We start from the raw sequence: 22,810 nt of genomic DNA, 5'->3' as shown, positions 1-22,810 counted from the left end.
TACATTAGCAGTTTTCCAATCTGCTGGGACCTTTGCCGAGTCCAGAGAATTTTGGAAAATTATTACCAAAGCATCCACAATCCCGACTGCCACTTCCCTCAAGACCCTAGGATGTAAACCATCAGGTCCAGGGGATTTATCCGCCTTGAGTCCCATTAATTTACTGAGTACCAATTCCTTAGTAATTTTAATCGTATTTAGCTCCTCCCCCCCCTAGAGCCCCCTGTTTGTCCAGTGTTGGGATATTCTTAGTGTCCTCTACCGTAAAGACTGAAACAAAATATTTGTTCAGCATTTTTGCCATCTCCATGTTTCCCACCATTAATTTCCCGGTCTAATCCTCTAAGGGACCTACGTTTGCCTTAGCCACCCTTTTTCATTTTGTATAACTGTAGAAACTCTTGCTATCTGTTTTTATATTTTTTGCTAATTTATTTTCATAATCTATCTTCCCTTTCTTAATCAATCCTTTCGTTACTTTTTGCTGTCTTTTGAAGACTTCCCAATCTTCTATCCTCCCACTAAGTTTGGCTACCTTATATGTCCTTGTTTTTAGTCGGATACTATCTTTAATTTCTTTACTTAGCCACGGATAGCTGTCATTTCTTTTACACCCTTTTTTCCTCAGTGGAATATTTTTTTTTGAAAGTTGTAAAATAACTCCTTAAATGAACACCACTGTTCATGTACCGTCTTACCCTTTAAACTACTTTCCCAGTCCACTTTAATCAATTCCGCTCTCATACCATCATAGTCTCATTTATTCAAGCTCAGTACGCTTGTTTGAGAACCAACTTTCTCACCCTCTAATTGGATATGGAATGTAACCATGTTATGGTCACTCATTCCAAGGGGATCCTTAACTAGGACATTATTAATTAATCCTGGCTCATTACACAGGACCAGTCCAAGGTTGCTTGCCCCCTTGTAGGATCAGTTACATACTGCTCAAGAAATCCATCCCTAATACACTCAATAAACTCTTCCTCAAGGCTGCCCTGCCCAATTTGATTTGTCCAGTTAATATGATAGTTAAAATCCCCCATAATTATAGCTGTTTCCTTATTACATGCCCCGACTATTTCCTGATTAATACTTCTTCCAGCAGAGTTGCAACGATTAGAAGGCCTATATACTACGCCCACGAGTGTTTTTTTCCCCTTATTATTCCTTATCTCTACCCAAACTGTTTCATTATCCTGATCCTTTGTCCCAATATCTTTTCTCTGTATTACAGTGATTCCTTCCCTTATTAACATAGCCACCCCACCTCCCCTTCCTTCCTGCCTGTCTTTCCTGATTGTTAAATAACCTGGCATATTTAATTCCCAGTCGTTGTCACCCTGCAGCCATGTTTCTGTAATGGCCACAAGATCATACCCATACGTAGTTATTTGTGCCGTTAACTTGTCCATTTTTTTTACGAATGCTACATGCATTCAGATAAAGAACTTTCAAATATGTTTTGTGACACTTAGTTCCTGCTTTTTCCTTTTTTAACACTTTACCTTTTACTCCATACCTTCTGTCCCTTCCTGACACGCTTTCCTCTGTCTCCCTGCTCAGGTTCCCAACCCCCTGCCACAGCTTTGATGCTGGGTTAATCGCCTTACGCCTTCTAGTTTTCATTTTATCTGTCGTGCCTAAAGTACATTTTCTTTCCGCTGCTCTACGCTTTTCCCTTTCACTAGTTCTTGAAGAACTGTTTGTACTATTTGTATTGTAGATTTCCCCTGGGTCTTCCCCTCTCTTGCTGCTCTCAACTTTATTCCCTTCTGACTCCCCTCTCAGGTTCCCATCCCCCTGCCACTCTAGTTTAAACCTTCCCCAACAGCACTAGCAAACACCCCCGCGAGGACATTGGTCCCGGTCCTGCTCGGGTGTAACCCGTCCCGCTTGTACAGGTCCCACCTTCCCCAGAACCGGTCCCAATGTCCCAGGAATCTAAATCCCTCCCTCCTACACCATCCCTGCAGCCACGCATTCATCCTGTCTATTCTCCTGTTCCTATACTCACTAGCACGTGGCACCGGTAGTAATCCTGAGATCACTACCTTTGAAGTCCTGCTTTTTAATTTATCTCCTAACTCCTTAAATTCACCTTGCAGGACCCCATCCCTTTTTTTAACCTATGTCGTTGGTACCAATATGGACCACGACCACTGGCTGTTCACCCTCCCCCTCCAGAATGCCCTGCAGCCGCTCCGTGACATCCTTGACCCTAGCAACAGGGAGGCAACATACCATCCTGGAGTCACGTTTGCGGCCGCAGAAATGCCTATCTGTTCCCCTTACAATTGAATCCCCTATCACTATAGCCCTGCCACTCTTCTTCCTCCCCTCTTGTGCAGCAGAGCCACCCGTGGTGCCCCGAACCTGGCTCTTGCTGCTTTCCCCTGATAAGCCATCTCCCCCAACAGTATCTAAAGCAGAATATCTGTTTGAGAGGGAGATGGCCCCAGGGGACTCCTGCTCTACCTGCCTAGTCCTTTTACTCTGCCTGGCAGTCACCCATTTCCTTTCTGCCTGCGTAATCTTTACCTGCGGTGTGACCACCTCACTGAACGTGCTATCCATGATAGTCTCAGCATCGCGGATGCTCCACAGTGAATCCACCCACAGCTCCAGCTCCGAAAGACGGTTAGCCAGTAGCTGCAGCTGGACACACTTCCTGCACACATGGTCACCAGCGACACTGGTAGTGTCCATGACTTCCCACATAGTGCAGGAGGAGCATATCACGGTGCGAGCTGTGCTGCCATGACTTGCCTTAGACTCTCAGACTCTCTTCCCGCTCTAGTTCACATGAAAGATTTCAATGAAACATGCGCCCAACATACCGAATTTAATATACAAGTAGATAACAGCTAGTTATGCTGAGTGATTTAGTGAGTTTAATTGATATATTGACAGAAGGATACTGATTTTGAATGTAATTGGAAAGTCACCAACGAGCCGAAGTGATCTATGGTTTTGCCATATCCAAGCAAAATCAAGACACTGCTGGTGGTGTCTGGTTTAAAGAGTAGTGGCTGCTTTGTAATTTTGTACATCCGTTTTATCTGTTCATACTTTTGACACTATGGCCTAGAGATTGGATCGCTCTGTGTCCATTTTACAGGTGTAAAATGGACGCTGAAGAGCCCAATATGACCGGCAGCCGGCGCGCGCTCATTCTGCACCGGAAATGCGCGCCCGCCATATTGGTTAGGGCTGCTCAATAGGCGTCCAGGGCGCGTGCCTGAAACTGGCATTAGGCCCATTGCTTATGCAAATTGGGGGCCCAACACCTGTTTCAGGCCACTTTTGAGAAATTGGATTGTGAATGACTGCAGCATACGCATGTGTTTTGTGGTCAGTTTCTTCAGGCGATCAGCAGCTAAACCCCAGGTCCTTAAAGGGACTGCTACAGGCTGCCACCTGAAGGGTAAGTTGAATGTTTTTAACTGACCTCATTGTGGAGGCAGAAGGAGCAGGAGTGCTCCCCTCGACTCCAGATTAAAACCGCAAACCTCCCGATTTCCTACCCCCCACTGAACTCTCCATTTCCTCTGACTCTGACATTTTGTGCATTGCACCTTCCATCATAGAATCATAGAAAATAGGAGCAAGAGTAGGCCATTCGGCCCTTCGGGCCTGCTCCGCCATTCAAAATAATCATGGCTGATTGTCTAACTCAGTACTCTGTTCCCGCTTTTTCCCCATATCCCTTGATCCCTTCAGCATTAAGAAATATATCTATCTCCTCCTTGAATATATTTAATGACTTGGCCTCCACTGCCTTCTGTGGTAGAGAATTCCACAGGTTCACCACCCTCTGAGTGAAGAAATTTCTCCTCATCTCGGTTCTAAATGGCATACCCCGTATCCTGAGACTGTGACCCCACCATTGGCAGTTGTGCCTTCAGCCATTTAGGCCCCACAATCTGGAATTCTCTCCCTAAATCTCTCCGCCTCTCCACCTCCCTCTCTTCCTTTTAAGACACTCCTTTAAACCCATCTCTTCACCCCTACTGATATCAGATTGGCCACCCATATTACACCCCACCTAAGTTTACTCTCCATTGAAATTACCCCACTAATTTCCTGGTTCTTTCCCTGACTCCAGTCCTCTGGCACAATTTTTCCTTTCCAAAGGATTTTGGAAAATCATAGTTAGAGCTTCAACAATTTCTTCCCTAGTTTCCCATGGGATTCTCCGCAATTAAGATAGCTGAAGGCAGCTTGAAATGGAAGGTTGCCATTTTTATGGGCATCTGTTTGCAGAAGACTTCATGAAGGAAATTAATACGTAACAAAAATGGAAAGAAATCCCAATGGAAAGCTACTGATCACATTAGAATCATTGAATGATACAGCACAGAGGAGACCATTCGGCCCATTGTGCCTGAGCTGGCTCTTTGAAAGAGCTACCAATTAGTCCCACTCCCCTGCCCTTTCCCCATAGCTCTGCAAGTTCTTCTCTTTCAAGTATATATGCAGTTCCCTTTTGAAAGTTATTATTGGAACTGCTTCTGCCACCCTTTCAGGCAGTGCATTCCAAATCATCATAACTCGCTGCGTAAAACAATTTCTCCTCATCTCACCTCTGGTTCTTTTGCTAATTACCTTAAATCTGTGTCCTCTGGTTTCCGACCCTTCTGCCACTGTAAACGGTTTCTCCTTATTTACTCTATGAAAACCCTTCATGATTTTGAACACCTCTATTAAATCTCCCCATAACCACCCCTGCCCTAAGGAGAACAACCCCAGCTTCTCCAGTCTCTCCACGTAACTGAAGTCCCTCATCCCTGGAATTATTTGGTCATTGTTAAGAGAAGTTGGAGAGTTATCGGTGTTTGTGTTTGCGCTTATGGTTAGGAGAATTACTTTTGTTTAATTATCTCAAGGATATATGTATCTGTAACATACCAGCTGATGTAATATCTATGAAAATGATCCAGTCATAGTGTACTGAATAAGTTCCCTTTTATTTCATATTGGCATGTTCAATAACGATTGGAATATGTGTAGATGAGTCCTCTTAAACATATGGTACATAGGAACAGGAGTAGGCCATTCAACCCCTCGGGCCTGCTCCGCCATTCAATTAGATCATGGATGATCTGTACCTCAGCTCCATTTACCTGCCTTTGCTCCATATCCCTTGACACCCTAACGACAAAAACCCAACGATCTCAGTCTATTGATCCATCAGTATGGGTGGTGGCAGGCTCCACGTGCAGTTTGCGGTGATAAACTGACATTTCTGCTGTCCGCCCCCCACCCCCCCCCCCCCCTCACCCTCCAGCATAAGCATAATCTTCTTTTAGAATAAGTGGAACAACGCACAAGTCTTGTTGAAATCGCCTGAGACTGGGATAGGAGTCGAAGGCTGGTAGGCTAACCAACAGGCTTGTCACCTTTCCTATGTTTTTTTTTCCTCCTTCCTCTTCTCACCAGTAGCAGCTAATGGCTCAAAATGTGAGCAGAGCACTAAGAGTACACAAAACTCCAATCAACATTCTAGAGGGTATTTTTTTATGAGCATTTTATTTATATATAACGTAAATCCAAGTTTGGTGCAAAGGTCATCTAAAATAAGTAGGAAAGATGGAGCAGTTCCCAGAATTGTCCAGCAGCTGCTCTTTTATGTCATGGAATTATCAAACAACATTGTTTGTGTTATGTAGAGTTAACCGAGGAATTGGTAATTGAAGATTTTGGCCGGGAGTGCTGAACCTGGAAGCTGTGTGTATTTCTTCTCGCAACAGATTTTTCCTTTTTTAGTGATGCTGGAAGCCATTTCTTGATGCACATGTGGGAAAAAAGTCTGTTTACTTGCAAAGGAACGAGTTATTTTTGCTAGATTCCAAATCGTCAAACCGATGATTCTTCATTATCCCTTCTATTTCAGGTGTGAGATGAAGAATTAGTTTTTAAGTCCGCGGGATTTCTGCTTGTAAGAACACAGTGAACTTAGTCCCATTGGTACAGTTTATCTACGTGTCAAAAATCATTTAATTTCCTTCAAAGAATCACTGACACAAGTGAAGTGAGTTACGGTCAGCCTCTAGATGGAAATACAAGACCCCAATTTTAACCCACCCTGCTCAGCGAGGACAGGGCGGGGGAGTGGTTACATAGAATGTACAGCATAGAAACAGGCCATTCAGCCCAACAGGTCCATGCCGGTGTTTATGCTCCACACGGTGAAAATTTCTGGAATCCATTCGCTGCCCCACTCCTGTCCTGAACTGACTGTGATTTTAATGGAGCAACTGACTCTGTTCCAAAACGCACCCGGAGGAACATATTCAAATCGGGGTTCCATGACGTAATTAGGACTCCGACCCAATTTTAACTGGGCGGGACTTCCCAGCGGCCAACCCGCTCAGTAATGCCTCCCCCGTGGGACTGGCTGCAGAAAGTGACTGACACGGCTTGTAGGAAAATTTAAAGGGGCACTCACCTCCGTTAATATAAATTTCTGGGGTACTCTGATTAATGCATTCCTAATGCATTTCAGAGCTTGGCGATTGCTTCTTTCTCATTCCTTTGCCTCACTCACCCTGACTAAGCATTTTCAGCATATTGTGGCTGCCATTTTTGCTTCTTCGTTCTGGATGGACGAACAGTCGGAGAAAGAACAGCAGCAGTAGCCGGTCGAGCAGCAGATGGGCCTGTTAGAGCACTGCAGGTGATCGGGAGAGGTGGGTGGGGGCTGCTCGTGGGCCTTACCCAGCCCACAGGGTCTATAGGTCAGGAGTCACTTGGGCACCTCGAAGGAGCAGTTGTCAGGAGGCTGTGCTTCACTGGGCAGGCTGTTACAGATCTGTACATCCTCCTGCAGCTGGACCTGCTGCCTGCTGGACCAGGAGGCTACGCTTTGCCAGTTGCTGTGAAAGTCAACCCTCCCCCACCCCTGCCCCGAACATTTTCACCTGGGGCTGCTACAGGAGACATCCCCCGCATCTCGTGGTCTGCAGTGCACAGCTGCATTAAGCAGATCACCAAAGCCCACTTAACCAGAGCCAGTCAGTGCATTAACTTTTCCAATGGAGGCCAGAATGAGAGAGCGCTGGGATTTGCCAGCTTTCCTCGTCTACAAGGTACCAGTGACTGCCCACACGTAGCTATCAGGGCACCAGAGGATGCGCCAGGAGCTTTTCTGAACAGGAGGCGCTATCATTCCATCAATGCCCAACTGCCCTGTGATCACCGTCGAAGGATCATGCAAGACTGTGCTAGTCTCACTGGTAGCTGCCATGATGCTTTCATCCTGAGACACACATCCCCCCACCCCCACTATTACACCCCTCCAGGAGGGCTGCTAGGACACAAGGGATACCCCCTCCACACCTGGCTGATTATACCCTTCCACAACCCCACCATGCCTGAGCACCGCAGGTACAATAGTAAACACGGGACCACCAGGAACATTATTGAATACACCATTGACATCTTGAAGGTAAGGTTCCAGTGCCTTGATCGCTCTGGGTGCTCCCTACAACATAGCCCAGACAAAATGGGCCATGTCAGGGAGGGTGCTGCGTTCTTCACAACCTGGCGACGCAGTGAGGATTGGAGTTGGAGGAGGCAGAGCAACAAGAAGAGGCATCATCTGACGAGGCAGAATGGGAAGGAAGTGAGGGAGAACTGGAAGAAGGAGGGGTGTCACGACACCTGGCAACCAGAGAGGCCGGGGAGCAGGTCATCTCTCAGTGCTTTTTGTTGACCTGCTCAATCCACTCACCTGAAAAGTGACAAGAAGCCCCTTTGCATTAAGAGTCCTTGTAACCCTCTCCACCACTCCCTTCAGTCTGGAGTAAAGAACAGTGAAACCATTTAGCGAACCTCTATATCACTGACATTATGACAATGCAGTCTAACTACCTGCCATGAAAAGAGACCGTACACCAAACGCCCAAATGTGAAAAGGGTGAAAAAAAGATTGAACTAAAATCACTTGACACCTAAGTGCTCAACCCATTGTGCTTTTCTTAACAGAAGGCTTCCTCTACTCTACTACCCCTGTGAGGTGTCTCTTTTCCCCCTTCCCCACCCAGTGGCTTCAGTCGAACTGGTAGAAGGTTGTCGTTGCTCATGTGGGGACCCTTGAGATGACCGTGGCCGGGGACTGAAGACAGTGGTTTCGGTCTTCCCAATATTTAGTTGGAGGAAATTTCTGCTCGTCCAGTACAGGATGTCGGACAAGCAGCGTGACAAATCAGAGACAATGGAGGGGTCGAGGGAGGTGGTGATGAGGTAGAGCCGGGTGTTGCCAGTGTACATGTGGAGCCTGACGTTGTGTTTTTGGATGATGTCGCTGAGGGGCAACGTGTTGATGAAAAATAGGAGGGGACCAAGGATAGATCCTTGGGGGTCTCCAGAGGTAACGGAGCGGGAAGAGAAGCCGTTGCAGGTGATTCTCTGGCTACGACTGGATAGATGGGAATGGAACCAGGTGACTGTAGTACCACCTAGCTGGATGACAGAGGAGAGGCGTTGGAGGAAGATGATGTGGTCAGACAGGTCGAGAAGGATGAGGAGGGATAGTTTACCACGGTCACAGTCACATAGGATGTCATTTGTGACTTTGATAAGGGCTGTTTCAGTACTGTGGCAGGGGCGGAAACCTGATTGGAGAGATTCAAACATGGAGTTGCGGGAAAGATGGACACGGATTTGGGAGGCAACAACACGTTCAAGTAATTGTCAGAGATCCTGTTCAGTGAAGACCCCAGCCTCGAAATGCCCAACGCACACATAGGAACAGGTGTAGGCCATTCAGCCCCTTGAGCCTGTTCCACCATTCATTTAGATCATGGCTGATCTGTATCTTAACTCCATTTACCTGCCTTGGTTCCATATCCCTTGATACCCTTAGCTAACCAAAGTCTATCAATCTCAGTTTTGAAATTTGCAATTGACCCCCAGCCTCAACAGCCTTTTAGGGGAAGAGAGTTTCAAATTTCCACTACCCTTTGTATGAAGAAGTGCTTCCTGCATCACCCCTGAATGGCTTAGCTCTAATTTTAAGGTTATGCCCCCTTGTTCTAGACACTCCCACCAGAGGAAATAGTTTGTCTATTGCCACACAGCGCTGGCATGCCTACAGACTCCCATGGCTTGCTGCTCCAGCTCACTGAGGATCATGATGTTAGCTGGTCCCCTCCCCAGTCTTGGTCCTCTCATGATTAATGTGCGCTGTTTTGTCCTGCAGAAAGAGAGGGCGGGAGTAAGTGAGTGACTACAGAAAAGGAGAGTGTGGAGCTCGTGCTGGTAGTGCGTTTGCTGAGAGGGAGAGGAAACAAGATACAAGCAGGATGGGGAGGTGATGAATGGGAAGCAAGTGTGTGAATTGAGTCCTGAGAGACGTTGGTGATTGTGCAAAGGCTGGCAAGTGAGAGGAGGATGGAGTTAGTGGCTGGTCTGAATGCATCAAGGAAGAGGTGAGTGTAATGAGAATGAGAGTGTGACCTGTGCTGGGTGGCAAAGGAAGTGATGGAGGGAAGAGAATTGTTCAGAGTGCTGGGGATGGGGTGAAGGACTGCTGCCATATGTTATACAGAGAGAGAGAGGGATAAATGAAGAGCAGCACTCACCTTCGCCACTCCAGTGAGGTCATTGAAGTACTTCCTGCACTATAACCAGGTCCTGGGTGTGACACTCCTGGAGCTGACAACCTCTGCAGTCTTTCTCCATGCCTGGTGGACATAGAATGTTTGGCCCCTCACCTCTTCCACATGCACCTCCATGGAGGCTTCTGAGTACCTGGAAACTAGCCAGCAACTCAATTCATGGAAGATTCTTCTTCTAGCACCTCGGAAACACACAAAGCCAGAAGGGAATGCAACCTCCCTTTGAGAGCTGCGCTCCCACTTTAAATCGGCCTCTGACTGATCCGCCGGAAATTGCTCCTCGGAAGTGGATGGGTTTCCAGTCGGGTCAGCCGATTCACCAGGAAACCCGCCAGTCACGTTACAATGAGGCCCAGTGTCAGCCGAGGCTCGGTGGTAACACTCCCGCCCCTGAGTCAGAAGGTCGTGGGTTCAAGTCCCACTCCAGACTTGAGCACATAATCCAGGCTGATACTTCCAGTGCAGTACTGAGGGAGTGCTGCACTATCAGAGGTGCCGTCCTTTGGATGAGACAGTAAAGCGAGGTGCCGTCTGCTCTCTCAGGTGGACATAAAAGGTCCCATGGCACTATTTCGAAGAAGAGCAGATGATATCTTCCAGTGTCCTGCCAGACATTTATCCTGCAGCCAACACCTAAAACAGGTGCTCTGGTCTTTCACTCATTGCTGTTTGTGAGACCTTGCTGCATGCAAATTGGCTGCTGTGTTTCCAACATTACAACAGTGACTACACTTCAAAAAGTACTTAATTGGCTGTAAAGCACTTTTGGACATCCTGAGGTCATGAAAGGCGCTTTATAAATGCAAGTTTTTTCTTCTTTAAAATACCACAGGTCTGTTTCTTTCTGAAGCGGATGAATTTCAAAACTGAGCCGGAGATAAAATGGGGCCCGAGTTATATTTCATGGCTAGAAGTATAATTTTAAAGCTTTTAAGATTTATCTTTGTGTAAAAGGCACTTTATCCTTCAGAAAATCCATTTAAAATCACAGTAGAAATTTGGATGTAGCTGATTAAGGGTTAATACTTTCCTCTATGTTCCTCAGCTCTCTCCAGAGAAGATTGGATGTGAATCTGAAGTCCATTGCAGAGGGGTTGAATGCCTCTGCTTGGAGTCATCTCAGCTTCACATAGTGCTTGGTGCCATGGCTAATATAAATTTATAAACCTATGATTCCAAATAAATACATTAAAAGAAACCATTGAAATCCATCACTGGGTACTCTACAACTATCAAACCCGCATTTACAGCTTCCATCCTATATAACTGGAGGCAAGTACAATATTATTACTTAAAACAGAAGGTTCATCCATTAGTTTTACCCCTCTCAGACCTGCCGTTCTGTAGGAGTAAGAGTCGTACGCAGGGATTCTGCAAGTATTTAGCTGTGTTTTTGTTGAATCGTCGAGCTAGCAATTACTGCAACACTCACTGCTGAAGTAAACTGTATTTAGGGTTGAGATGATTCTATCTATTCCAGCTGTCAGGATCTTGGGGTGGCGAGATTGGCCTTTAATTGTGGAGTCTGAGGGATATGTAGGAAAGGCGTTTTGAGCCCTGCAGCTTAATAATTAGAATCTTTAAAACTGTGGCAAGATGACGACTATTCTCATGCTGTTCTCATGCCGTGTATTGTAGTACAAACAGCTGCATGACACAGCAGAAAAACATCTTGCTCAAGTCAATTGGGCAGACAAAGGTATAATATTAGGAATCTGCCATTGCACGGCACTCAACAATCACAATCATGAAGCTGCAGAAAATATAAACTGGATTAAGTCATTATTTTAAATGTTACATCAAGAATATTTTAGTGCACTGAAGAATTTAAAGTTTAAAAAAATAAAAGCAGATTGCAACAGTTTCCTGTCAGCTTATTTGCCAGGTCAGGAGCAGCAGCAGCAGGTTGGCCATTATCGAGATGGTATCATGTTAACATCAGCAAAACAAGGAGGCAGCCATCGTCTCCTCATCTGCTCATTTTGAGTGTGTGTGAGAAACGGCGTTTGGAAGTTGGGGTTTGTGGGAGCTGAACTTTTGGAGCTTGGTGTGGCAGGTGTTGAAAGATTGTTCCTCTTTCTATCTGCAGGAGATGGAGAAAGGGACGCCCTCGCTGGCAGACTGTCGAGGGAGCGCAGAGACGGTCATTGCCAAACATGCTGAAGAGACTGCACTGAAGCAAGGAGAACGCTGCAATAGGTACGTCAATGGCCCTTGAGGCTATCGGAGATGTTGGTTAAGATCCCTGTAAAAATAAGCTCTTGTTACCAGTAACCCCATGGTGCGTACACTATGATCTCTGTATAACCAACATTTGTGATTTTCTGAGATTGTCAGCTGCACAGTAATATTGTCAGAGATATAAAACTCTGCGAATGCCGGAGTTATAATAAAGGGACATGTTAGCCAACTGTCTCTTTGAAGTGTCCAGTCACCCGCTGTGCGTTTCCTATTAATATTTTAAATTAAGCAGCGGTTTTAAAAAAAGATGGTGGTTTAATTTCTTCACTTAAAACAAGCACACTGTTTGTGTCTGCTGTGTTTGGATGATACCAATCAAAATACTTTGTTAGGCAAGCTCCGCGGGTTATGTAGTGTTGAGGAAGAAAAGAATAAACATACTGAGGAATTTCTGTTCGGAATGAGCTAAATTTTCTGAGACTGTTTCTGAAATACTGGTACCTGCATTATTTTCACATCACTGACAACTGTACATCACTACTGGGCAACTTAATCTTCAAAACATTATATTATCATCATTTGAAAAAGAGGCATTAGGATTGTCTCTTCATTGTGTACATTTTAGGTGCAGTGTAATCATAGAACAAGCTCTGTGTGAGTGTTCTGGAGCTAAACAAACATTTTTCAAATCGAAGAAACCGTTATTAAATAATTCCTGTCACCCTGTGTAAAAAGTAAACAAAACAATCTTTCTTTGTCGTAACCCGAAATTTGTGTTAATATGTTTTTCAAATGGTTTCTCGAGGAACCACTGTAGTCATATAATAAACCACCAAACTGTCACTGTTAATATTGCATTGACCACACTGCAATTCTTTATGCCACTGTGCAGTTTTACTGATTTCTGGGTACCTCAACTCTTGAATATCTGAAAACAGTTTAGAGAAACAGAAATGTATTGTATAGCACATTGACAGAATCGTATGTTCAAGGGTAAATGTTACAAATTTGCACTCTCAGGGGAGAGCTGTGTCTGCTGGCAGCACATATCGAGAATTCGGGCGCAGAAGTCAGTGGGCCCTGCAGGATTTGCTGACCCTTTGGGTTGCCCGCTGGCACTCACTCTGGGCGAAACTCGGTGCTGGGAGTACAACCTCATAAAACTTATCTGTTAACGTGTATGTGATACAAATACATCTGTTTGATTCAACTAGTAGGACATGGTTTGGAAGGATGTAATACAAATGGTTACAAATTGTAAACTGCAGTAAATTAGTGATGCCATAAAGGTGTTTCAACAACAAAGAACAACTCGCATTTATATAGTGCCTTTAACATAGTGAAACGTCCCAAGGCACTTCACTAGAGTGTAACCATGCAAAACTTGACAACTGAGCCAAAGAAGGAGACACTAGGCCAATGAGAGAATGGAGAAACTTGGTCAAAGAGGTAGGTTTTAAGGAGGATCTTAAAGGAGGAGAGAGAAACGGAGAGGCAGTAAACTGATCTGCTAGGAGTCATGCAAAGGTATTGACTTGGAATTACATTTCTAGTTACAAAACTCCGACACACCTGTATCAATCGCCGTTACGACACAGCTTTCTTCATTTTTGTGTTGAAATTTGAATGCAAATTATGTTCCCAAGAATAACCTTGGGCACACCAGAGGGATCTGAATCACAATGCCACTGGACATATTTCTGGATCTACAGTTGAGACTCTGGATTCTGCACCAACATAGCCGCAGGTGTTCCTGTTACAAATAATGAACATCTGGGGCTGTGGTTATACTAAGATACTGGTCTCCAAGTACAAAATGCAGCTGACAACTCCTTGAGTTATACTGTGGGCTGCGAGTTGCAACTTCCTGACCAGGAAAGAGCTCTGGGCAGAGATCTGGTCTCTAGCGGGTCATTTAGCACCGATGGAAGTGTTCGCTTTCTCAAACCACTAAAGAGTCTCTGCAGCAAATTTATGAAGTGTGCAGGAAGCCCACTGGAGCGTCTGAGCACATCAAACTTGGCTTCGTAGCACTGGAGTTACCATCGTCCCAGCACCAGGCCCAAACAGTGTGAGATGGCCGCCATGGGGCACTGCTTGCCTTTACTGGGTGCTGGAGCCAGATCGGGATCGAAGCCTAGAATGATGCTGTCACTTTTCCATAGATGTACGTCAAAACTGCTTTGCATTGATGCAAAAGTGGCAGCATAACTGCATCTTCAGAATGATTCACAAGCATCAAATCTAATTGACACTCAAAACCTTAAGGTTAAGTTGCATCCTATAATTCAGCCTCCTAATTTATAAGATTTAATACATACGGGGCCCCGAAATTCTGCTGGTTTGGTGGGGTGTAAGCCCAGATAATCTATCTGTGTGGGTGCGGGGAGGTGGAATTTGGGGGAGAGAGGTTCTACTGGTTTATTGCCCCTGTGTAAGTTCAACCCTAAATTCTGCCAGAAGTGTAATATGTGCCCATCGTAGCTAAGGTACAGCCAGGCAAATAATGGGTTTAGGCCAATGTAAGTTTGAAATTCAATCATTTCCGCCTTGGATCTGCCGATCTAACAACTGCCACTATATAAAACAGGACATGAGAAAGGTTGATGCTGGCATCTTAAAGGCACATTGTTGTGTTTCATTGCGCTGTTAGATAGAGTCGTTACTTTGGATTGTCAATTTTTTTATTTTTATTTTTGAGGCTCCCAGCTTCGTTTCGAAGTCTCCCTCGAGTCTGCTTCTTGTTTGTGGAATTTCCCTAAAATGAAGGGGAAGGCTGCAAAAACAAACTCACTGCCCCCACCCCCGCCACTTAAAGGGACTGTCCGCTCAAAAAACAGCCCAAGAAATTTTCAGTTTTAATTTTTGTGGGCGCACAAAAAATCCCAGCGCATTTCAAGACCTCTTTTGCCTCTCTTCTCTCCCACCCCCCCCCCCCCCAACTTGGATTGACTCCACCTTCCACCCGACCTCCCGGTCGGCTCAGTGTAGGAGCCAGCTGATTTCCCGAGCCGCAGCGAGGTGCCCGTTTGCCGCCCGCATTTCAATGGGGCCTGAAGCCAATTTGTACGCCCGTTTTGGGCGCACAGTTCTTGTTAGGGGTTCATTTCTAAAGGCGTTGCTAAGCTTCCAGAAATGATATTTTTCTTATGCGTTTCCCCTAATTGAGTAATAGACTATGTAGCAAAGTTGTGGAACTCAAATTGTAACAGATCAGAACTCACTATAGAAACAGTCTCAGGCTGTCTTTGTTATACAAGTAGACATCCAGGTAGTCTGTTTGGAAGAAATTTCAGTGCGTTCTTGAAATGTTATGATGCTAAGTAATCTATTTTTAAAAATTTGTTACAACGATGTAGGAACATAGGAATTGCTGGACGATAAAAGATCAAGGTCCATCTAATTCGCCTTGTACCATCCTTGCATGATACAAGAGATATGTTCTCTCGATCAAGTTATTTTAAAGGTGCTGTAGGATCCCAGTCTCAGTTTCTCTATCTGCCAGATGTAATGTTTTGTTAAACCACGGCGACCAAATTGGTTCATGACCATTTCATGTCATTGTAGTGCCAGTATTATTTATCTCCGTTTAGTTATATCTACACTTAACAGCATGAAGCTTTCTGTTATGGCATAACTTATCTGTCTATCAATACTAACTTGTTACCTCAGTAAATATGTTTCTATGTAATGTGAAACACACACCGCCAGATTTAAAAATATTTCCCTTCCCACTTCCCCACCGCCCCCCCACAATTTTTAAAATGATTTCTTTGGCCTGCATCTGGGTCCCTCAGGCCTACACAGCCCCCCTCCCACTTATTCCTAGACTCCTTTCAATGCTACTGTATACTCGAGGCTAATAGCCCGCATGACAGGTGTGAACCGTATCCAGGGGCTGTTGGTATATCAAATCACCAGTGCACTAAGTCTACTGTAAACGGAAGATAATCCAGCTTCATATATGTCCATACATAGCGTCAGTGGTTAGTTTACATAGAATAATAAACACACAACCAATACAGTAATCTAATAATTGGTACAGTCAAAGCTCACTCCATCTTCAGAGTAACAATGAATTTCTGTCGATTGAAATGGTTGGATAGTAAAATCATCTACGAGGTCAATTCTTTTATGCTTGTTTCTTATCATTTGTTTCTAAAGTTTGTCCGTTCACACTGTATCCGTGGTCATTGCCCATTTTCAGTGTTTTGAATGTAGCTGTACTAGTGAACCTATGGCTCAGACTGGGGCATATAGTAATAGTCCCTCCTTAAAATTTGAAATATGTGCAGTATAGGGTGTTCTAGCAAAAAGCATTGAAGTAAATGCTTATTTATAAAAGTTACCATTATTATTTGTAATTCTAATTTTAATTACATATTGGTAATGCATATATATTACTAGCAGATTTCCCATGGCATTGTTCACAGGTAGTCTGGGCTTTGGAGCACTGTTGCGATGCTCAGTTTCTAACCTGTATGGGACTAGACTAGATGCCTCACTGGCCTCTTATTTACCTCAACAACCTCTAGACTAGATGCCTCACACAGAGACAAACTCCAGCGGAGACTCGATGGGCCGAATGACCTGTTTCTGTGTGGTAACATTCAATGATACTTTGATTCTAACCAGGCCTATCCCTTGTAAGGCCACTGCTCAAGCATGCCCGGTTCAGGTAATTGTAACTTCTTATAGGTTGTTGAGGTAAATAAGAGGCCAGTAAATTAATCCTGAATTGCAGGCTGCAGGACAATGAGCAGCTTTCTTTCTCATTCTCCTTACACTTTGTTACAAACGTAAAACAATCTTTAATGTGTGTGTGTGCATGGGGGTGAGGGTGGGGGTGTGGGGGTGCTGTGTTGGTTGGGGGTGTGGGGGTGCTGTGTTAGTTGGAGGTGTGTGTGTGTGACATATACACTGAAGGTGAGGCTTCTCCCTTGGTATTGTTGATGTTATGTTGCTTTATAAGAACAGGCGAGTTGTACATTCACTCTTTTCCCATTCTCTCATTTTCCTTTTGTTTCAAACTTTCTAAACTTTATTTGTACTTTTTATTCCTAAACTACCTTATTCACACCATAATTTTCTCCTTAACAAGTTTACTTTTAAGGCCTGTCATTTACCTTCTTTCTTCCTCCCACTGTTCTTTTTGGAGGCGGGAGGAAATTTCAAAAAAAAAGTTGCAAACTGACTTTATAGGGCAGCTTTTGAGCCAATCATGAGCCCAGAAGTAGAGATTGACCTTGTCAAATCTTTGCTGTGTAAAAACGCATCCGACACAGGAGAGCTGGGATGAATGGATCTGCAGATTGTGGCAACACACAAAACAAGCTCACTTTAGAGCAGAGAAGGTTAAGGGAAGATTTAATAGAAATGTTCAAAATGATGAGGGTTTTTGATGGAGTAAATAAGGAGAAACTGTTTCCACTGGCAGGGGGTCAGTTACCAGAGGACACAGATTTAAGATAATTGGCAAAATCATAGAATCATAGGTTACAGCACGGAAGGGGGCCATTCCCCATCGAGTCCGCACCGGCTCTAAGCAAGAGCAATCCAGCTAGTCCCACTCCCCCGCCCTATCCCCATAGCCCTGCAATTTTGTTACTTTCAAGTACTTATCCAGTTCCCTATCGAAGGCCATGATTGAATCTGCCTCCACCACTCCCTCAGGCAGTGCATTCCAGATCCCAACCACACGCTGCGTAAAAAAAAGTTTTTCCTCATGTCAACTTTGGCTCTTTTGCCAATAACCTTAAATCTATGTCCTCTGGGTCTTGACTCTTCCGCCAACGGGAACAGTGTCTCTCTATCTACTCTGTCTAGACTCTTCATGATTTTTGAATACCTCGATCAAATCTCCTCGCAACCATCTGTGTTCCAAGGAGACCAACCCCAGCTTCTCCATTTTATCCACGTAACTAAAGTCCCTCATACCTGGAATCATTCTAGTGAATCTCTTCTGCACCCTCTCTAAGGCCTTCATATCTTTCCTAAAGTGCGGTGCCCAGAACTGAACACACTACTTCTGCTGTGGCCAAACCAGTGTTTTATAAAGGTTCATCATGACTTCCTTACTTTTGTACTCTATGCCTCTATTTATAAAGCCCAGGATCCCGTATGCTTTTTTAACCGCTTTCTCATCCTGTCCTGCCACCTTCAACGATTTGTGCACATATACCCCCAGATCTCTCTGTTCCTGTACCCCTTTTAGAATTGTGCCTTTTAGTATATATTGCCTCTCCTCGTTCTTCCTACCGAAATGTATCACTTTGCACTTTTCTGTGATAAATTTCATCTGCCATGTGTCCGCCCATGCCACCAGCCTGTCTATATCCTCTTGAAGTCTATCACTATCCTCCTCACTGTTTACTACCCTTCCAAGTTTTGTGTCATCTGTAAATTTTGAAATTGTGCCCTGTACGCCCATGTCCAAGTCATTAATATATATCAAGAAAAGCAATGGTCCCAGCACTGACCCCTGGGGAACACCACTGTACACCTCCCTCCAGTCCGAAAAACAACCATTCACTACTACTCTCTGTTTCCTATCACTTAGCCAATTCTGTATCCATGTTGCCACTGCCCCCTTTATTCCATGGGCCTCAATCTTGATGACAAGCCTACCATGCGGCACTTTATCAAACACCTTTTGAAAGTCCATATACACCAGATCAACTGCATTGTCCTCATCTACCGTCTCTGTTACCTCATCAAAATACTCTATCAGGTTAGTTAAACACGATTTGCCTTTAACAAATCCATGCTGACTTTCCCTAATCAATCCACACTCGTCCAAATGACAGTTAATTCTGCCCTGGATTATCGTTTCTAAAAGTTTCCCCACCACAGAGGTTAAACTGACTGGCTTGTAATTGCTGGGTTTATCCTTACACCCTTTTTTGAACAAGGGTGTAACATTTGCAATTCTTCTCTGGCACTACCCCCTATATCTACGGATGTTTGGAAGATTATGGACAGTACCTCTGCAATGTCCACCCTTACTTCCCTCAGCAACCTAGGATACATCCCATCTGGACTGGGTGACTTATCTACTTACATACAGCTAGCCTTTCTAGTACCTCCTCTTTATCAATTTTTAGCCCATCGCCTTTCTAGTACCTCAGGGCCCATTAGCCCAAAGAACCAGAGAGGGAGATGAGGAGAAATTGTTTTACGCAGCCAAGTCGTTATGATCTGGAATTCACTGCCTGAAAGAGTGGTGGAATTAGATTCAATAGTAACTTTCAAAAGGAAATTGAATATTTAATTGAAAAGGAAAAATAATTGCAGGTCTATGGGGAAAGAGCAGGGGAGTGGGACTGATTGTATAGCTGGTACAAAGAAGGCACGAAAGGCTGAATGGCCTCCTTCTGTACTGAGCAGACTCAGGCATAGATTACACTGTTAGTCCTGACTTTTTAGTACTCATAATATTAAAACATTATAAATAAAATGTTCAATGTCACAATGCAGCAGCAGCATTAGATGCCATTAATAGGCACATAGTTCAGTTGCCCCTATTGACTTTCCCATTTACGGTATCAGTGAGTCACAGAATTCAATACGTAGATGAGGACCATGACAAATGATGAAAATGTTCTCTTCTGAAGCATTAATTGAGACTGTTCCGGGAACAAGTTAATTCCCAGTCCCCACACATGAATAAATTATTCAAATGACACTGTTGGAACAAAACATATATATTTGAAGGTCTATCCTTGCATGAATAGCAGATATACACCTGTGTCTGCAGCTGGCTCAGAATTCTTGCCAACATTTTAACCTAGCAGCAGTAGTTTGGTTTGGGATGATTGAATGGCCCATGTGTATTGGGGGACTGAAAGAAAGACTTGCGTTTATACAGCACCTTTCATGATCTCAGGACATCCTAAAGCACTTTACAGCCAGTGAAGTACTTTTGAAGTGTAGTCACTGTTGTAATGTAGGAAACGTGGCAGCCAAATTGCACACAGCAAGGTCCCACAAACCAGATAATCTATTTGTGATGTTGATTGATGAATATATTGGCCAGGACACCAGGGAGAACTCACCTGCTCTTCTTTGAAATAATGTAATGGGACCTTTTACATCCACCTTAGAGGGCAGACTGGACCTCATATTAACATCTCATCTGAAGGATGGCACCTCTGACAGTGCATCACTCCCTCGGCATTGCACCGGAGTGTCAGCCTAGATTTTGCGCTCAAGTGGGACTTGAACCCACAACCTTCTGACTCAGAGGTGAGAGTGCTGCCACCGAGCCACAACTAACCCTGCTTCTGGAATGGTTCTAGGACGGGCTCCTGCTCATGCTGCTGTGGGAACCACCCTGCTTATATTGTGCACTTGTTTCAAACTGCTGCTTGAGACTATTTTGTTTGACCCCAGCAATTTCCTCAATGGCTGGGTCAGCAATGGTGAACCAAGGCAAAGACAAGGGATACAATCGTCCTGGTACTGGACTAGGAACCTTAAGGATTCCGATCCCACCATCACAAATTGTGAAATTGAATTCAATTAAATCTAGCAACTTGTAGGTCGCCATCAGAAGAAATGACCATGGAAGCTGCTGAATTTTTGTAAAACCACGAATCAAGGGGGAAAAAAAGAAAGACATGCATTTATATAGTGCCTTTCACAACCTCAGGGTGTCCCAAAGCTCTTTACAGCCAATTATGTACTTTTTAAGTGTAGTCACTGTTGTAATGTAGGAAACATATCAGCCAATTAAGCACAGCAAGGTCCCACAGACAGCAATGTGATAACCAGATTAGGACCTGTTTTATATTTACTTTGCCCTTATCAAAATTTATACCTTCTATACTGGTCTGACTGACCTTAAAGTGATATCCTGGGTTCAACTTATCTATATGCCATTTAATACTTCAGATACCTCAATGATGTCACCCTTAAATCTCCTTTTCTAGACTGTAGAGATCTCTAGTCTTGCCTCAGTCCATTCCCTTTACACCTTCGACAATGCATGAAAATCCCTTTAACGCCCAGCTGTCATTTTAGCTTGACTTGTTATTCCTTTTTAATATTGGATGCCTCTATATTTCAAAGTTTACTAGCTGATTCCCCCATGGAGTAGCACAACTCATAAGAAAACTATGCTCTGGATCATGGTTGATAGGTTTAATTGCTAATTTGGAACTATCTTCAACCTGGTTGGTCCCTGCTGAGGTACTCCTGTAGGGAAGTGATATAAATAGGTGCATCATGACGTTATTGTGGGAATTTTCTAAAGATTGTAAATCTCTGCCTCATGCTTCTGGGGAAGAAGCCAGTTTATCAAGGTCAGAAAAACCCACAGGAAATAACTGGATTTCTTTCTTTTTTATAAACTTTTGCCAGTTGGAATTGTAAAGTTTGGAACGTCATGGACACGTGCTAGACTTATAGAATTTGTGTAGGGTGTGATCTTCCTGTCCACAAATCTTACTTTCTGTTGTCATGAATTTTGGTCTCATTTTTCTGTCAGCATTTTCCATTTAATTTTGTTATGTCAACTATTCTGATGCAGTTGTAGCCTCTGGCCACTAGATGGCTCTCGGGCGTACGTTTGCGAACTTTGTCTCCGACTCTTACGTTTTTTTTTATTCGTTCATGGGATGTGGGCATCGCTGGCGAGGCCGACATTTATTGCCCATCCCTAATCGCCCTTGAGAAGGTGGTGGTGAGCCGCCTTCTTGAACCGCTGCAGTCCGTGTGGTGAAGGTTCTCCCACAGTGCTGTTAGGTAGGGAGTTCCAGGATTTTGACCCAGCGACGATGAAGGAACGGCAATATATTTCCAAGTCGGGATGGTGTGTGACTTGGAGGGGAATGTGCTTTATATAAAAAAATACTTATATTCATCAACTTACAATGAGCAATTTATATCTACATACATACATGGTTTAGAATACCTCAAATGGATTTTTAAAAGCTTCTTTGACAGTGTTTTTTCTTAACTTCTTTAAATAATTGTTTCACCAAGATTTATAACAGGACTGAAACCTTTTTTGTGTTTCATCAAAGCTCCATTTCTTTACGGACACAATTTCTATCCAGTTAATTTTCCTTTATAAACCATGTAGTTAACACAGCTACTGCTTTAAAAACATATTTTTTAGGCTTTGGTGAAATGGGGACAAAAATGGCCAGTTACACTTTCACGGAGAACTGCTTCACTGGAGGCTGCATTAATCTGAATGTATCAACCATGACTAAAAGTAAATATAAACTGTATTTTCACTATTACTGGAATATATGTCAAATAAAATTGAGTAGTCCCATTACTTTACAGACTGTGGGAGCTTATTGATTCCGCTGGTCTGGATTGGCTGTCCATAGGACAGCTGGGAAAAAAACCTCCTATACTTTCACAAGAGATCTCCAGAGTACTGGCATTGGGGAAAACCAGGGCCCAATAACCTTGCAGCTTATTTGTTGCTAGGTGACAGGCAACTGATTACAGCCTGTTGTGTTGATCTTATTGGAGTGCATTCATTACAAGGAAGCCATTGCAAAAAATACAAGGCCTGCAGGCTGAATATGCATGGTCATTGTGTGCAGTTTTAAAATGAGTAAGTACCATCTGTATTCATAACATTTTTGGCAACTTTGGAAATGTAACATTTACAATGAAAACAATGTGGTTCCTTTAAGCATTTGAATTATTTCTAAGTGAAGAAGGGCCAGACTCAGGCCAGGACAGTCCTATATCACACTAATGTCTGGTGTAATGAAGCTTATAAATGTCGGTCTTGCTTAATACTGTTAATGGAACTCATTAAGATTGCAAATAGGAGGAGCAAAATACTGCGGATACTGGAAATCTGAAATAAAAACAGAAAATGCTGAAAACACTCAGCAGGTTAGGCAGCTTCTGTGGAGAGAGAAACAGAGTTAATGTTTCAGGTCGATGATCTTTCATCAGAACTGGATGATGGCGATGAACAGCTTTTAAACAAGTACAGAGTCAGGGAAAAGGGGGGAGGGGGTGCAGGGAAAGAACAA

General features: G+C 44.0%; 1 protein-coding gene across 2 annotated transcripts in view; it reads left to right on the top strand.

Moving 5' to 3' along the window:
* fam13c (family with sequence similarity 13 member C) overlaps window positions 1-22,810 on the top strand; it is a 138,664-nt gene that overhangs the window by 57,330 nt on the left and 58,524 nt on the right. For both annotated transcript variants that reach the window (XM_068002589.1, XM_068002588.1), the window contains exon 5: window positions 11,713-11,822. In XM_068002589.1, the coding sequence (XP_067858690.1) occupies window positions 11,713-11,822 (110 nt within the window). The remainder of the gene's footprint in view (window positions 1-11,712; window positions 11,823-22,810) is intronic.

The sequence above is a fragment of the Heptranchias perlo genome, chromosome 21, assembly GCF_035084215.1.
Source record: "Heptranchias perlo isolate sHepPer1 chromosome 21, sHepPer1.hap1, whole genome shotgun sequence".
NCBI lineage: Eukaryota > Metazoa > Chordata > Chondrichthyes > Hexanchiformes > Hexanchidae > Heptranchias > Heptranchias perlo.
Note: the sequence above shows the minus strand (reverse complement) of the source record. Positions and strands in the feature narration are given on the sequence as shown.